The sequence below is a fragment of the Chionomys nivalis genome, chromosome 12, assembly GCF_950005125.1.
Source record: "Chionomys nivalis chromosome 12, mChiNiv1.1, whole genome shotgun sequence".
NCBI classification, from domain to species: domain Eukaryota; kingdom Metazoa; phylum Chordata; class Mammalia; order Rodentia; family Cricetidae; genus Chionomys; species Chionomys nivalis.
The window spans coordinates 73,637,811-73,653,721 of NC_080097.1; the positions used below are offsets into that span (position 1 = coordinate 73,637,811).

General features: G+C 43.1%; 1 protein-coding gene across 1 annotated transcript; it reads left to right on the top strand.

Annotated features, from left to right (window-relative positions):
- The first annotated feature begins 9,250 nt into the window (after positions 1–9,250).
- LOC130885082 (olfactory receptor 11G2-like) lies at positions 9,251–10,186 on the top strand. The gene has a single exon (XM_057786486.1). The coding sequence runs from the start codon at positions 9,251–9,253 to the stop codon at positions 10,184–10,186; it is 936 nt and encodes a 311-aa protein (XP_057642469.1).
- Positions 10,187–15,911: the final 5,725 nt, after the last annotated feature.

Below are 15,911 nucleotides of genomic sequence, written 5' to 3' on the forward strand. Positions count from 1 at the left end.
AAGGAGTTTCAATATTTAACCCAATCTTATAACCTAACTTACCATGACATTTTTATGATCCTGTCTAATAACTTGCTTCCCGAGGAGCGCAGGCGGGTTTGGGAGCAAGCGAGACTCCATGCTGATGAAGTCCACCAAACCTTAGCCTCCCATCCTCCGGGGGCAGAGGCGGTGCCAGACCAAGAACCCCACTGGGATTATAACTCCCCTGGGGGCATTCTGGCCAGAGACCGGTTCCTAACTTGCCTCATGATAGGGCTCCGCAAGGCTGCCCTTAAACCAGTAAACTATTCTAAACTCGCAGAAATTTTTCAGGACACTAAGGAAAATCCTTCCGCATTTCTTGACCGCCTTACCAAAGCCATGTTACAGTTTACAAACATGGATCCAAAATCCACTGAGGGCAGACAGCTTCTAATGACCCATTTCTTTAACCAGTGCTACCCGGATATCAAAGCCAAGCTCAGACGTTTTGAAAAGGGTCCCCTAACCCCACAAGCACAGGCTCTGGAGGTGGCCTTCAAAGTGTACCACGCCAGGAACGACAAGGCTCGCAACCACTGCCACGTGATAACCGCACCTGCCCAGCCAGCAGAGGTGACAGACTCGACCCGTCCTGTTCGTGCTGCCCCCCCACCTCCCGGGGTGCGTGAGCCACCGGGCCCATGCTTCAAGTGTGGTAAGGCGGGTCACTGGGCAAAAGGTTGCCCTAACCCTCATCGTAACCCGAGGGGTCCCTGCCCAAAATGTCACAGGGAGGGTCACTGGTCCATAGATTGTCCCCGTGCGTTTGATGATGCGGGGGCAACAGGCCCAGGGGATTCTCAGGTCGATCTATTGGGCCTGGCCCTGGAGGACTGAAGGTTCCCGGGCTCCGACGACCCGACCGCCACGCCCATCTGCAACCAGGAGCCACGGGTACTTCTCACAGTGTCGGGACGCCTCATTTCGTTTCTTTTGGACACCGGAGCAACCTACTCGGTTCTAAGAGAATTTTGGGGACCAACCTCTCCCTCAAACTCCCCTATTGTTGGGGTAGGGGGACAGCCTTATTTTCCTCACCAGACTCCACCTCTCAATTGTATATTTAAAAATATCTTTCTCACCCACTCATTCCTAGTTTTACCAACCTGCCCGGTCCCACTCTTGGTAAGGGATCTCCTAACCAAGTTGGGGGCCTTCATTTCTTTCGCACCCCCCACCCGCTTTGTTCCAGATTTGTCGGTGATGCAGCTGCTTCTTCTCCTGGCCCCACGATCTCCTGATACTAACACGCCCTTTCCTCTTCCAGCCTCCCAGGTGGACCCCCTCGTGTGGGACACCCAGAATCCTGCCGTCGCTAAACACCACTCCCCCATCGTTATTCAGTTAAAAAATCCCACCAAGTATATTACTCAAGCTCAATACCCCCTCTCTTCCCAAAGCCTCAGAGGACTAAAACCCATAATTTCTGACCTTCTAAGGAAAAAGCTGCTCCGCCCCACCTCTTCTCCCTTTAATACTCCTATACTGGCTGTTAAGAAATCTAATGGAACTTATCGTTTGGTTCAGGACCTCCGACGTATTAATTCTGCTGTTGTCCCGCTACACCCAGTTGTCCCTAACCCCCTCACCCTTCTGTCTAACATTCCTTCAGGAACCTCCCACTTCTCAGTTTTAGACCTCAAAGATGCCTTTTTCTCTATTCCTCTCAGCCCTCAATCTCAAAACATCTTCGCCTTCACCTGGACAGATCCTGATACTAATTTCTCCACACAACTAACTTGGACCGTCCTCCCTCAGGGATTCCGGGACAGCCCACACCTCTTTGGCCAGGCCCTGGCCTCTGATCTGCTCTCACTGTCCCTCCTTAAATCAAAACTGCTACTTTATGTCGATGACATTCTGCTGTGTAGCCCATCTCTGGAGACTAGTAGGACTGATACCGCCGCCTTATTAAATTTCTTATCCAAAAAGGGCTACAGAGTTTCCCCCTCTAAGGCTCAATTGTCCACCACTCAGGTAACGTATTTGGGATTAACCATAACCCCAACCCAAAAGGCCATCACTCTGGACAGAAAAAAACTAATTCAATCTCTTACAGTTCCTTCCACCAAAGAAGAGGTTTTATCATTTCTAGGAGTGGCTGGTTTCCTGCGTTCCTGGATTCCCTCCTTCTCCCTCCTTGCCCGCCCTCTATACGAAGCAGCTCTCGGCTCTCTGCATGAGCCCCTTCTCCACCCCATCACCAAACCCTTCCGGAGACTCCAGCAGGCCCTTATCCAGGCCCCAGCCCTCCATCTTCCAGATTTAACCCGCCCCTTTTCTCTCTACGTAGCAGAAAAGGAAGGTTACGCTCTGGGAGTCCTAGGTCATCAACTGGGACCCTCCTTCGCACCTGTAGCTTACCTGTCAAAGAAAATGGACCTCACCACTCAGGGCTGGGCATCCTGCATACGTGCCTTGGCGGCTGCTGAACTTCTTATTCGTGAGTCAAAAAAACTAACCTTCGGAGCACCCACTACAGTCTTCTCTCATCATAACCTGTCCAACCTCTTAACTTACAAAGGTCTACAGACCCTACCCCCTTCTCGAGTTCTTTCCCTTCAGGTGGCACTGGTGGAAGATGCCAGTCTCACATTTCAATGCTGCCCACCCCTTAATATTTCAAATCTTCTACCTCAACCTAATGTGAATGATTCCCCATCCCATTCCTGCATCGAGGTCCTGGAAGACCTACTGCCTCACCCCTCACATATTCAGGAGGGCAGTCTGTCCCAGGCTACTCATACCTGGTACACGGATGGCAGCTCCTTTCTATGTGATGGGACTCGCAGAGCAGGCTATGCCATAGTATCAGACACGGAGATAGTTGAGGCAAAGGCACTCCCTGCTCATACTACTAACCAGCAGGCTGAGCTGATAGCTCTCACCCGTGCCTTTCAGTTGGCCGAGGGGCAATCTTTAAATGTTTACACAGATTCTAAATATGCGTTTCATATCCTGCTGTCTCATGCGGCCATCTGGAAGGAGCGCGGGCTTCTCACAACGAAGGGAGGCTCTATTACCAACTCAGAGTATATCATGGACTTACTAAAAGCTTCCCATCTCCCTAAAGCTATAGGAATTATTCACTGCCGGTCTCATCAGTCTGACAGCTCTATTGTCTCCAAGGGAAACAATCGAGCTGACAGAGCCGCTAAGACAGCAGCACTCCAGAGCCCAGGTCTGCCTCAGCTACCTCAGGGAGTACTAACAGCACAGCCCATGGCCTCACAGACACCTCCTGACACCCAACAGATCCTGTCCTACCTGCACCAGCTATTTCATCCCAATGAAAAAGCTTTACTTAATTTTGTAAAAATATATATTAAACCAACACCTGAGGACATCAGGTTCCTAAAGGCTACCACTGCCTCCTGTGAGATCTGCCAAAAGTCAGATCCCAGGACCAAATATCGTAGCTTTCCTTTCCCTACTCACCAAGCCAGGGGCTCCCTTCCGGGAACTGACTGGCAGCTGGATTTTACTCATATGCCCACAGTTAAAAAAATTAAATATCTCCTGGTGTTGGTGGATACAATGTCTGGGTGGGTTGAAGCTTTCCCCACCTCTAACAAGAGAGCCCAGACAGTTTCTGATATCCTCCTCCGAGAAATTGTTCCGCGGTTCGGGCTCCCAACTTCTCTTCAGTCAGATAACGGCCCAGAGTTTACTTCCCAGATTTCTCAGAATCTGTCTAGGGCACTTGGAATCCCCTGGAATTTTCATATACCATACCACCCCCAGTCTTCAGGTAAGGTAGAACGGACTAACCACTCTTTAAAGGATGCCCTCGTTAAGATGTCACAAGAACTTCACCTCGACTGGGTAAGGCTTCTGCCTCTGGCCCTTCTCAGGCTTCGGGCTCTCCCAAAGGGCCCTCTTTTCATTTCACCCTTTGAACTCATGTATGGGCGGCCGGTTTTAACCCCTGGCCTCCCATCGGGAACCTCTCCCCTTCCTGATCACCTGCTCACTCCCCTCCTTTTCCACCTACGTTCACTGCTGTGGGACTTTACAGATCACTCACTACCTCAACCATGTGTTAACACATGTCCACCGCCGGTTAAAATAGGAGATAAGGTTTTATTCTCACCTCCAGGTCAACGTCCCTCACCCCTTTCCCCTAAATGGCAGGGTCCTCTCAGGGTAATTCTTCTAACTCCCACAGGTGCCAAGCTCGAGGGAATTCCTCACTGGATTCACCTGTCACATCTGAAACCGTTCATCCCCACAGCTCAAAACAATCCTCCTTACACGGTAACTCAGACGGGACCACGTTCCCTCAAGTTCCAAAGGACAACGGGTCCAACCCCCTCTACTCCACCCTAAGGAAAACAATGGTCTCATTTTTCATTTTTTCCTCCTGTGCTAATACACCCTCCCTTTTCTAAATTCCTAAATAACCATCCAGTTGTCTCTACAGGAATCATCATCAAACACAGAGCCAAGAGGTTCAGGTGATAAGCAAATTCTTAACCAAGTTCCTGACATAACAGGTTTGTCACTGACTGCAGCAGTGACCCCTAAAATGTTAAGGAATATATGATTAAAATCTATTTCTTTTAAGACATTTTCTTTAAGCTCCAAGACACCAGCCTGACCCACCTGAACAAAGCAGACACAAGCAAAACAGAATAAGTATCATTCAATTAACGGAATAAGTATCATTTACCTTTTTTATTCTTATTCTTAACCCCTGGCCTCCTGAAGCCCCCCCCCCCTCCACCCCAACCCCCTCCACCCCAAATTTCCCCCCTAACTTTTTTCTCTCTACTAATAAAACTTTTGTTTTCCAGCATCCTAACGGTGACCCAGCTACTCAAGAGCCAAACAGATACAATCTCCAGGCAGATGTGATCTCCAGACAGATGCGATTTCTTCAATCAGCCACTTGATGCCAGCGGACAAAACATCGATATGACATCAGGACAACCGGACGCTCCCCGGACCCCTCGACGCCCAAAGTCAGCAAAAAGCAGTCATGAGAGACCGGGCTACGCCCCTATTCCCTACCCGTTAAGACCCTCAACCCCCCCTCAATTTTTTTTTTAATAAAACCAAAAGGGTGGAATGCTGTTCTTTTGGAGACAAGGCCACGCATGCGCAGAAAATACAGTCTCCAAGTGGACTACAAACCCCAATGGTACAATGGAAAACCACGCACGCGCAGGACACTTCCTCCCAAAATGCCCAGAGCCCTTTAAAAATGGGCGTTCCAACCCGCCCTCTCTCTCTCTCTCCCCTCCCTTTTTCCCTTTCATCTCTTTACTCCCGCTCCTTGTATGTTACCCTCCCCCATTAAAGTTTACCCACGTGGGACCCCGCGTGTCTCATCTCTCCTTCCCAACCCCGCGTGTCTCGTGTCTCCCCCTCCCGAACAACACCCCCGCATAAAAAATAATAACAATATCCATGCTGGCGCCTGTCCTTCCACAACAGCACAGCCGTTAGAGGACACGGGTGGACACTTTCCAGATTCTAATTTTATATAAGTACAATAGGTGTGCTTACTGGATTTCAGGAACTTGACAAATAATAGTTATCTAATTCCCAAAACACACTACACTACTGCCACTCTCCAACTTCCAGGAGAGGGAACCAATGTATGAAGGAGGCAAAACTTGTCTAACACATACAGCACAGGCTTCGAACCCAAATTATCTAGCTTTGGTATAGTGCCTTTCTACCAATCCTCCTCAGACCAATGAGGCCATAGAATATGCTGACATACTTTATTGTCAGAAGTGTATATGAAATTATCTAGTGAAAATGACAGTTTAATGTTCTACTCTGTTTCCGTGACTTAACTTTAAAGAGAAAGAAAGGAATGGTGAAAACCACTCAGGATATTAAGTTATTGCCCAGAAACGCACACAGCCCTGAAATCCTACTTTCATATCCCATTTTCTAGGCCACAACACAAAGTATACGCGCCCAGGAAAAACTGGCCAAGATTACAACACTGGAGATTGTTTCTATATTTCAACACTAACAAAAATCAAATAACAGCAGTCTAATGAAAACATTCTTTTCTCAACTCACATCTAATTTTATTAACATAAAAAATTTTCACAAATTTCCCATTTCCCAGAACAGTTTTTAAGATTTATCCTTTGGAATCTACCCTGAGAGGGAGCTGCTCTAAACAGCGCACCATATTGCTCATTGTCAATACAAAAACACAGCTCCCACCTCACTGCACACAAGAAATAGTCTACTCCACATGAGTACACATAGCCTAGAAACACAAATGCAGGTCTCCAAAAGGACATGTTACACTCTGAAAATGTTTTCTTTACTTGTATCATAAAATAGTCATGAATTGAGACATTTAGCAAACACATCTTTATTAGATGCTAAATATTTTTTGTCCCATAGCATTAGAAAAACTCATGTCTGGTAAACATGGGGCTGACAAGTCAGGAAGACAGTCTTTAGGAGAGAGAAATAGTAAATCCACTAAGGAATTAGTGTTTGAATTATATCATTTACTAACCTTTCTGATCTCATTCTGACTTCTCTTTTATTCCACACTGTGAACTTAACATAACATTTACCTGTGACATAATGGGAATACTATATCTAAAGTTGAAATAGTAAAGAACATAGTATCGCCTCAAGCAGAAAAGGTAGGAGTGGAGGAAACCACAAATCCTGACTGACCAAGTGTATTCTTTAAGTAGATTGGATATCTCTCTGTCTACAGTTATCGCAATGTATGAAATACTTTGATGTTTAGAGTCTGAAATCATTTGTTACCCTTTAGTTCTAGCTTCCTTTCTGAAATTTTTGATCCCATATTTATAAACCCCTGAAAGTGACTGGTCTAATTCTAAGGGAGATTTACCATAATATCTACACTTTTGTAATTCTTATTTGTTATCAATAAGTTTAAGTATCCTGTTATGTTAGTGGTATATTAGGTATTTGGAGATATTCCAAAGGAATTCAGATAATAATACAATACAACTCTATAATACTTGTTAACAAAATTGTCTGAACCTATGAAACAAGGAAAGAAACAAAAACCAGACCTATCAATCAAGATTCCATGGACTTTGGTAACATAATCAAATCTTATTTATTATTTTCCCATTAGAAGTAGAAGTTGAATTATTACAGGAATGATTTTGTATTAATGTTCATTTGCCCTTGCTAGGAAATATTCTTATTAAAGATTTTAATAACAAATGAGAGTATTAAATAATCACTTAACCAAGAAACATGGGCTCTTAAGTTATGAAATACGGTGAACATTGTCAACGGAGACTGTTTTTACAATTTGATACAAGAATCAATCAGACATTTGCATATTTCTAAGAGTCAAAGTTGCTCTGAGATGGCAGAAGTCTGAGTGTGTCTTAGGGTTTCTCAGAGCCTTGACTCCACTGCATCTTTTACTGTATCTGCTGCCTTTATCTCAATTTTAACTCATTTTTATTGTTTTTAATTATGTATATGTTGGGAGATGTGCATTTGAGTGCAGGTTTCTACAGAGGCTGGAGGTGATGGGTTCTCCTGAGGTAGAGGTGATGCTGAGTCATCTCTCCTACTCCTTAAAATTAACATTTATAACAGTAATCTGATTGGTTGGACACAGTTAATAGTCTTCCTTCTTTCTTAATAGGAAGTTCATTTGGTTTACTCTCTACGAATTTCAATATAAGAAAAAAGTACCCCAAAATTGGATTCCTTTTGGAATTTGAAATGCTTTTGTCAATTTAAAAATTAGACTTTTATTCAAATTTTTTAAAATAATAAGAGAGGGCAGTGGAAAACTTTAAGCTTTTAAAATATTAAAATAGGTTACTTGAGATGAAAGCACATAATTATGACAAAATATAAAGAACAGTTCATCCTCATTTGTAGCTTTAATAAATAAATATAAAATTATATAGGGCTGACAAGATGGTACCATGGGTAACAGTGTTTAATGCCAAACCTGGTGACCTGAGGCTGATTCCTGGAGACCTACATGGTGGAAGGAGAGAGCCCACTCCTGTAAGTCACCCACTGACCTTCATAAGTCCACTATGGCATGGATGTACTCAAACAGGGACACATTCATGTACATATGTATACACACACGTAAGTAAACAGGTAAATGTAAATTTGAAAACAAAATGTTATCATTTTATCATTTAGGATCATGCCAAAGGTAATTCAAAATATTTCAGACAGTTGTTTGAAAATCTAAAAGAAAAGGTATTTAAGAATGATAACACATTGAGAGTCAGGAGAAATGCTGCAGGAGGTCCTGACTTTAGCTACCCAGGGTGCTGAACCGTCAATGTAACTGAAGATGGACATCACCAGCTTTGCTGAAGTTTACGTGGGTTTGACATGAAGACACTGGCACAGTTTAAGGTAGGGAATATGACTCTAGAAGGTTTTCTCTTGAAATTTTGTAACATAGGAAGTGACTAGATGAATCATATAGGATTATTTAACCTGTGTATTGAAATTTTTGATTCCAAAATGTTCCAATCAGTAAAATCACCTTGTGTTAATTCTTATTCATTTAATTCTTTGTCTCCCAGGAGCACTCTGTAGAAATGCTGGAACCAATTCTGAACTTTCAATTATATTATATTATACTAGTACATGTCTCCCTGTAAAAGCAAAAGTGTGTCCTGTATCTTATTTTTATTTACACTGTGCAGTTATTAAATGAGAAAATATCCAACGTTTTCCATAAGGAACAGCTCATAGATTCAAACAAATTATGGGGCTGTCTTTGCTTAGGTAGTAAAAAACTTTAGTCAGTTCTAAAAAGTAGCATCATTTATTTACTTAACTATAAATAAAGAAGCCTAAAAATTAAGGACATGGTGAAATTTTACGAATCTACTTAGCTCTTTAAGATATTTATTAGTTTATGATTTTGGAGTTCCATACATGCATATAATGCATTCTGTTCACACTCAGTGCCTCACCTTCTTTTATCCCCTTTCTCCCTAACAACCTCCTTCTCATCAACAGTCCTCTGCTATCGTCATGTGTTTCTGCTGTGTGGCTCACTGGGTTTAACCAGGGCCACCACTGTGGGGATGAGATCTGAGCTGCTGACTGGAACATGAGCTCCATCACCGAGACAAAGAATTTCCCTTCTTCATAATGAGTATATGACGAACAAACTATACTGCTTCCTGTTTGGGCAAATTTAACACCCTCAGCTATTTCTAGGATATTCAACCATTTCTGGTGACTTACAGCTCACAGACAGATGAAAACCCTCAGCAGCCCCAGCAACTCCAGCACCATCTCTGGCTTCATCCTCCTAGGTTTCCCCTGCCCCAGGGAAGGGCAGATCCTCCTCTTTGTGCTATTCTTCATTGTCTACCTCCTCACCCTCATGGGCAATGCTTCCATCATCTGTGCTGTGCGCTGGGATCAGAGACTCCACACCCCCGTGTACCTCCTGCTGGCCAACTTCTCCTTCCTGGAGATCTGGTATGTCACCTCCACGGTCCCCAACATGCTGGCCAACTTCCTCTCTGACACCAAGGTCATCTCCTTCTCTGGGTGCTTCCTGAAGTTCTATTTCTTCTTCTCCTTGGGTTCTACAGAATGCTTTTTCCTGGCAGTTATGGCCTTTGATCGCTACCTTGCCATCTGCAGGCCTCTACACTATCCTGCCCTTATGACTGGGCGCCTCTGTAACAACCTGGTGGTCAGTTGCTGGGTGCTTGGTTTCCTCTGGTTCCCCGTTCCCATCACCATCATCTCCCAGATGTCCTTCTGTGGGTCCAGGATTATAGACCATTTTGTATGTGACCCTGGCCCTCTATTGGCCCTCAGCTGTTCCAGAGCCCCACTGATGGAATTTTTCTGGACAATAATAATGTCTCTACTCCTTTTTACTCCTTTTCTCTTCATCATGGGATCTTATATGTTGGTCCTACGAGCTGTGTTTAGATTTCCTTCAAGAGATGGACGAAGAAAGGCTGTGTCCACTTGTGGGCCCCATATGACTGTGGTTTCTCTTTTCTATGGTTCAGTGATGGTCATGTATCTGAGCCCAACATCTGAGCATGAAGCGGGAATGCAAAAACTTGTGACTCTGCTTTATTCTGTGGTTACTCCACTAATTAATCCTGTGATCTACAGTCTGAGAAACAAAGATATGAAACATGCAATGAGGAAGCTTTTGAAAACATGAAAATACACATTCAACTATGTATGTGTATGCTGTAGAATATTATTCAACCACAGGAATGATTAAATTGTTTAATTTACAGCAACATTGATAAAATGGGGGAACACTGTGTTAAGTAGAAAGAGTCAGTAATGGGAAGTCAAATACTGATTGTTCTCATTTAAGTGTAGAAAGTTTGAAATAATGCATAGCACTAGGAAGTGTGAGGAAATGCGACATAGTCAATGTTTACAAGGGGTGCAGTTGCGTAGTTGCTCAACAGCTGTGTTTGATAGTAGAATAAGACAAATATGTCTGACATGTGTTAATTCTGTTTCATGCAAAACAGCCGAGATTTTAAATATTCCCAATATAAAAAATACAATAAACATTTGAAATGAGACTGTTGACAATTACCTTGAAGTAATATGCATTGTATTTATATACTGAATGCCACCCTGTACCTCACAAATATGTACAATTATTTTATCAACTAAAATATATATGTGAATACAGGCATATTAGAACGGGCCTATATTCCCAGAACTTGGGGAATTGGGACAGGAGGATCAGAATTTCAAAGGATTTTTCTAGATTACAAGATCATATTTCATAAACAAAGTAGAACATGGTGGTGCAAACTGTGATATTTACATTTCCTGTTGCTATAGCAAACACCATGACCAAAAACAATTTAGGAAGGAAAGGGGATTACTTGAAGTACAGATTATAGTCCATCAATCAGGAGACCCAAGACAAGATCTTAATGGAGGAAACTGGAGTCAGAAACTGAATCAGAGACCATGAAGGATATGCTTACTGTCTTGCTTTCCATGGCATGCTCAGCTTGCTTTCTTCTGAAACCCAAGACCACCTGCCCAGGGGTAGCACCACCCACAGTGGGAATAGCCCTCCAATATCAATAAGGAAGTTAATCCTCGATGACTCTAATTTATGTCAAGTTGACAAAAACTAGACAATACAATTGATCCTCTGTCAACCTGACACACAGTTACTATTAAATAACATTTTCTATGTTTGTCCCTAAACCCTCATGTTAATATAATGATATAAAATACAGTTCAACTTTTAAAAAAAACCATATTATTTTAAATTTTTCAATATTTTAAAAGTTCAGTATCTCTTTAAAATATCCAAAGACTCTTGATGATGGGTCCTTATAAATACCAAAATAAATAAATTTTAGGCTTCTCTATTTTCCTTTTAGGAATTTAATACATGAGGGCTGTATTCACATTACTTCCATCCTACCTACTCCCCTTGTTACTCTTCTCCTGCCTCCCACTCCCTCACAAATCCATGACCTTTCGTGCTTTAATTATTATTACACATGAATACCACAAATATATACGTAGGTGTGTATATATACATATATATGTGTGTATATAGTGTATACACACATACACACACACACACACACACACATATAGAGAGAGAGAGAGTGTGTGTGTAAATTTAGCATTTAGTGTTGTATTGCTTAAGCATGATCACTTAAGTGGGATAATGTGTCACAGAGTTTGTCTCTAGAGAATAATGATTCTTCCGCTCTTAGCAGCCATTCCTTTCCTACATACAGTTCCTAATCTAGGCGTAAGGCCCCCCACCACACTGAGATTAACTGGTCTTGTCATTGTGCATATTTTGCTTAGGGTACCATATTGCTAAAATTTCATGACTGAAACTTTCTTCCATATGTAAACGACACTATCCTGGAGCAGATGTTAGTCTTCTGGCTTTTACAATCTTTAAGCCACCACTTCCTCAAAGCTTCCTAAGCTTTGGATATAAGGTTTATGCTGTAAAAATATCTTTTGGGGGTGGGTACCCTGTGGTCAGGTATTCTCTGAATTTTGATCAGTTGTAAATTTCTCTGATGGGCTCCATCTGCTACAAATTTTAAAAAAGAGCTTCTTTGATGATGGGTGAGAGCAATGCTTAGCTATATATAAGGATAGATATTTATAATGCAGCTGGGAATTATACCGGTCTAAGAAAAGTTCAATATTAAATTTTCTTCTAGGATACACAGCTTCACCAGCCATGGGTAGTTGGCTAGGTTTGTAGTACCACGCATGAGTTTCCTTCTATTTAGCAGGACTAAAGTCCAATTAGGAGACTTCTGGTTACCCCAAAGACACAGGGCAAATACTGCACACTTGGGTCTATCTTGCCATGGCCATTGTTGTTTCATGGGCTTGACGACTTGGTATGACTCCTGATGGCTTTTCTCCCTTGGCGGCTTACACAGCACCTTCCAATAGTATGAGAACTAGTCCTCAGGGAGAAGGATTGCAGGTCAGGCCCAGCTTGATTCATCCAACCACTGTGTCTTAAGGGTGGGGTATATTCCTGTTGCTTTTTCCATCATCCTTGGTGTTCTTTATCCCTTCTTCCCACATTTCTGTCAGCATTACCGTCCTGTCACCGCTTGAAATGAAATCCATGTCCCATTTTCTCCATTTCTCCCATATTGGCATTTATGTTCTACTATCTCATTCTCTAGGGATCCTCCCCTCACTCTTTTTTGTTGTTGTTGTTGTTGAAAAAATTTCCGCCTTCTCCTCGCCTCCCATATCCCTCCCCCTCCTCCCATTCCTCTCCCTCTCCCCCCACTCCATTCCCCTCCCTCTCAAGACTGAAGAGCAGTCCGGATTCCCTGCCCTGTGGGAAGTCCAAGGTCCTCCCCCCTCCATCCAGGTCCAGGAAGGTGAGCATCCAAACAGGCTAGGCTCCCACAAAGCCAATTCATGTATTAGGATCGAAACCTAGTGTCATTGTCCTTGGCTTCTCATCAGCCCTCGTTGTCCGCTGATGAGAGAGTCCGGTTTTATCCCATGCTTATTCAGTCCCAGTCCAGCTGACCTTGGTGAGCTCCCAATAGATCAGCCCCACTGTCACAGTGGGTAGGTGCACCCCTCGCGGTCCTGACTTGCTTGCTCATGTTCTCCCTCCTTCTGCTCCTCATTTGGACCTTGGGAGCTCAGTCCGGTGCTCCAAATTGGGTCTCTGTCTCTATCTCCATCCATCGCCAGATGAAGGTTCTGTAAAAGACATTGAGCCTATGATTTGTGATCCTAGAGAAGCTAAATAAGAAGGTGAACCCAAAGAAAAACATATAATCATCCGCCTGGATATGGGAAGTAGACAAGATTGCCGGGCAAAAACTGGGAACTTGGAGGTGGGGTGGGATGGGGATAAGGGGAAATGGGGTGAGAAAAGTGAGAAGGGAAGGATGGGGAGAGCTTGGGGGAATTGGAAGTTTGGGATAAAGGAAGGGTGGATATGGAAGCAGGGAAGTATATATCCTAATTAAGGGAGCCATCTTAGGGTTGCCAAGAGACTTGACTCTAGAGGGGGTTGCAGGTGTCCAGGGAGATGTTCCCAGCTAGTACCTTGGGCAACTGAGGTGAAGGAACCTGAAATGACCCTATCCTATAGCCATACTGATGAATATCTTGCATATCACCCTCACTCTTTTTTAATCCAGGTTATATAATCACATCTAAAAACTCAGAGCTAGGATTCCTAAATAAGAGATAGCATTTGGCATTTTTCTTTCTGGGTCTAAATTGCCTACTCAGTGAAGGTAAATTAACTTCCATCCATTATCTACAAATTTTATGATTTCTCTTTTTGCAGATGAATAAGGCTCCATGTTGAATATGTACTACATTTTCATTTTCTATTCATTGCTTTTCTATGCTTAGGTTGTTTCCATTTCATAGATATAGTGGTTTGAATGAGAAATGTCTCCCATAAACTTGGGCATTTCAACACATGGTCCCCACTTTGTAGTACTGTTTGGGTAGGTTTACATGGCAAGGTCTTTGTAGAAAAAGTGGGTCACTTGAAGGCATGTTTTGAGATTTCACAGCCTCACCTATGTCCAGTTTACCCTCATAGCATCTTGTCACATCTTGTCTTGAAGATGTGAGCTCTGAGCAACTTGTCCCAACAAACATGCCTGATGCTTGTCCTCATGCCTCTCTTCCTTCAGTGTGTTGCCTTGGACAGAGGACTAATATAGTACCTAGCTGAGGGAGGTAGCATGGTGAAAGTTGCCCCAGTATCTGGAGTAAAATATTGAGTTCTTAGAGTATATGCCAAGGAGCCTATCTTTTATATTCTCAAGTATTTATCACTTATTTTTGGTTGAAGCATACAAATTCCTTTTTTTAAGCAAGCTTTTCTCATTTTACATACAATCCCAGTTCTCTCTCCTCCTCCTGCTCCCCTCACTTACCCCCACCTTACCCCCACCTCACCCCCATAGGGAGTCAACAAAGTCTGGTACACCACTTTGAGGTAGGTACAAGGCCCTCGCCCCCTGTATCTAGGCTAAGAAAGTTATCCCTCCAAAAAGAATGGGCCCAGAAAAGCCAGTTCTAGCATTAGGGAAAAAAATCCTGGTCCCACTGCCAGTGGCCCCACAGATTGCCCAAGCCACACAACTGTCACTCACATTCTGAGCACCTACTTCGGTCCTATGCAGATTCCCCTGCTATCAGTCCAGAGTCGGTGAGATCCCACTAGCTCAGGTCAGCTGTTTCTGTGGGTTTCCCCACCATGGTCTTGATCCCTTTGCTCATATTATCGCTCCTCCCTCTCTTCAACCAGACTCTAGGAGCTTGGCCCAGTGCTTAGCTGTGGATCTCTGATTCTGCTTCCATCATTTAGTGGATGAAGGTTGTATGACGACAATTAAGATAGTCATCAATCTAATTACAGAGGAAGCCAGTTTAGGCACTGTTTCCACTATTACTTAGGGTTTTAGCTAGGGTCATTCTTGTGGACTCCTGGGAATTTCCCTGGCAACAGGCTGCACAAAAGCCCTGACATATATCAGGTGGCTCCCTCGAAAAGGTATCTCTTTCCTAGCTCTCTTTCTCTGTCCTTCCCCCATCTCGACCATCATGTTCCCTCATGTTCTCTTTCTCCCTCTTGTTCTTCCCCACAACTCCCCTTCTACCCTCACTTCTGTGGCAGTATAGCCTTTTGAGAATTCTCCACACTGACTTCAAGTGTGGATGCCATAAATTTACAATCCCACATATTTATCCCATAAATGAGAGTCCCCTTTTCTCCACACTCTCAGCTGCACTTGCTGTCAGTTGTTTTCATGATCTTAGCTTTTATGACTATGATAAGATGAAGTCTCATAGTAGCTATAATTTGGATTCCCATAATTGCTTAGAATGTTGAATGTTTTTTTTTGAGATATTTCTTAGCTATTTTTGTTTTTTCTTTTCAGAACTCCCTGCGCAGACCAATAGGCCATTTCTAATTGAGTTCTTTGTTCTCTTGACCCTACAATGTGTTTGCATATTCAGGATATCAACCCTCTATCGGATGTCCAGCTGTGTCTTCATTCCATTGACTGCTTCTTTGCTATAAAGAGAATTTTTACCTTTGTGAGGTCTCATTGGTCAATTGTTAGCTTTGATGCTAGATCAAATGGACCTCTATTCAGAAAGCCCTTTTCTACTCCTCTGTTTTGCAGAATACTGCTTATGCTTTCTTCTGAAAATTTTAGATTTTACATTGAGGCTTTTATCTTTCAAAAAATTGTGCAATGTATTTTTATCATATTACATCCCCACCAACTCCTCCCAAATCCTTTTCACATCTCCACCCACTTTGTGTGTTTATCCGTCTCTCTCAAAAACTCAAAATATAATCAAAAAATAAGAATGAATGAATGAAGACAGAAAGAGGGAGAGGAGGGGGG

Excerpts from the sequence above, each read along its gene's own strand:
- LOC130885082 (XM_057786486.1), top strand. The coding sequence starts at position 9,251 with ATGAAAACCCTCAGCAGCCCCAGCAACTCCAGCACCATCTCTGGCTTC.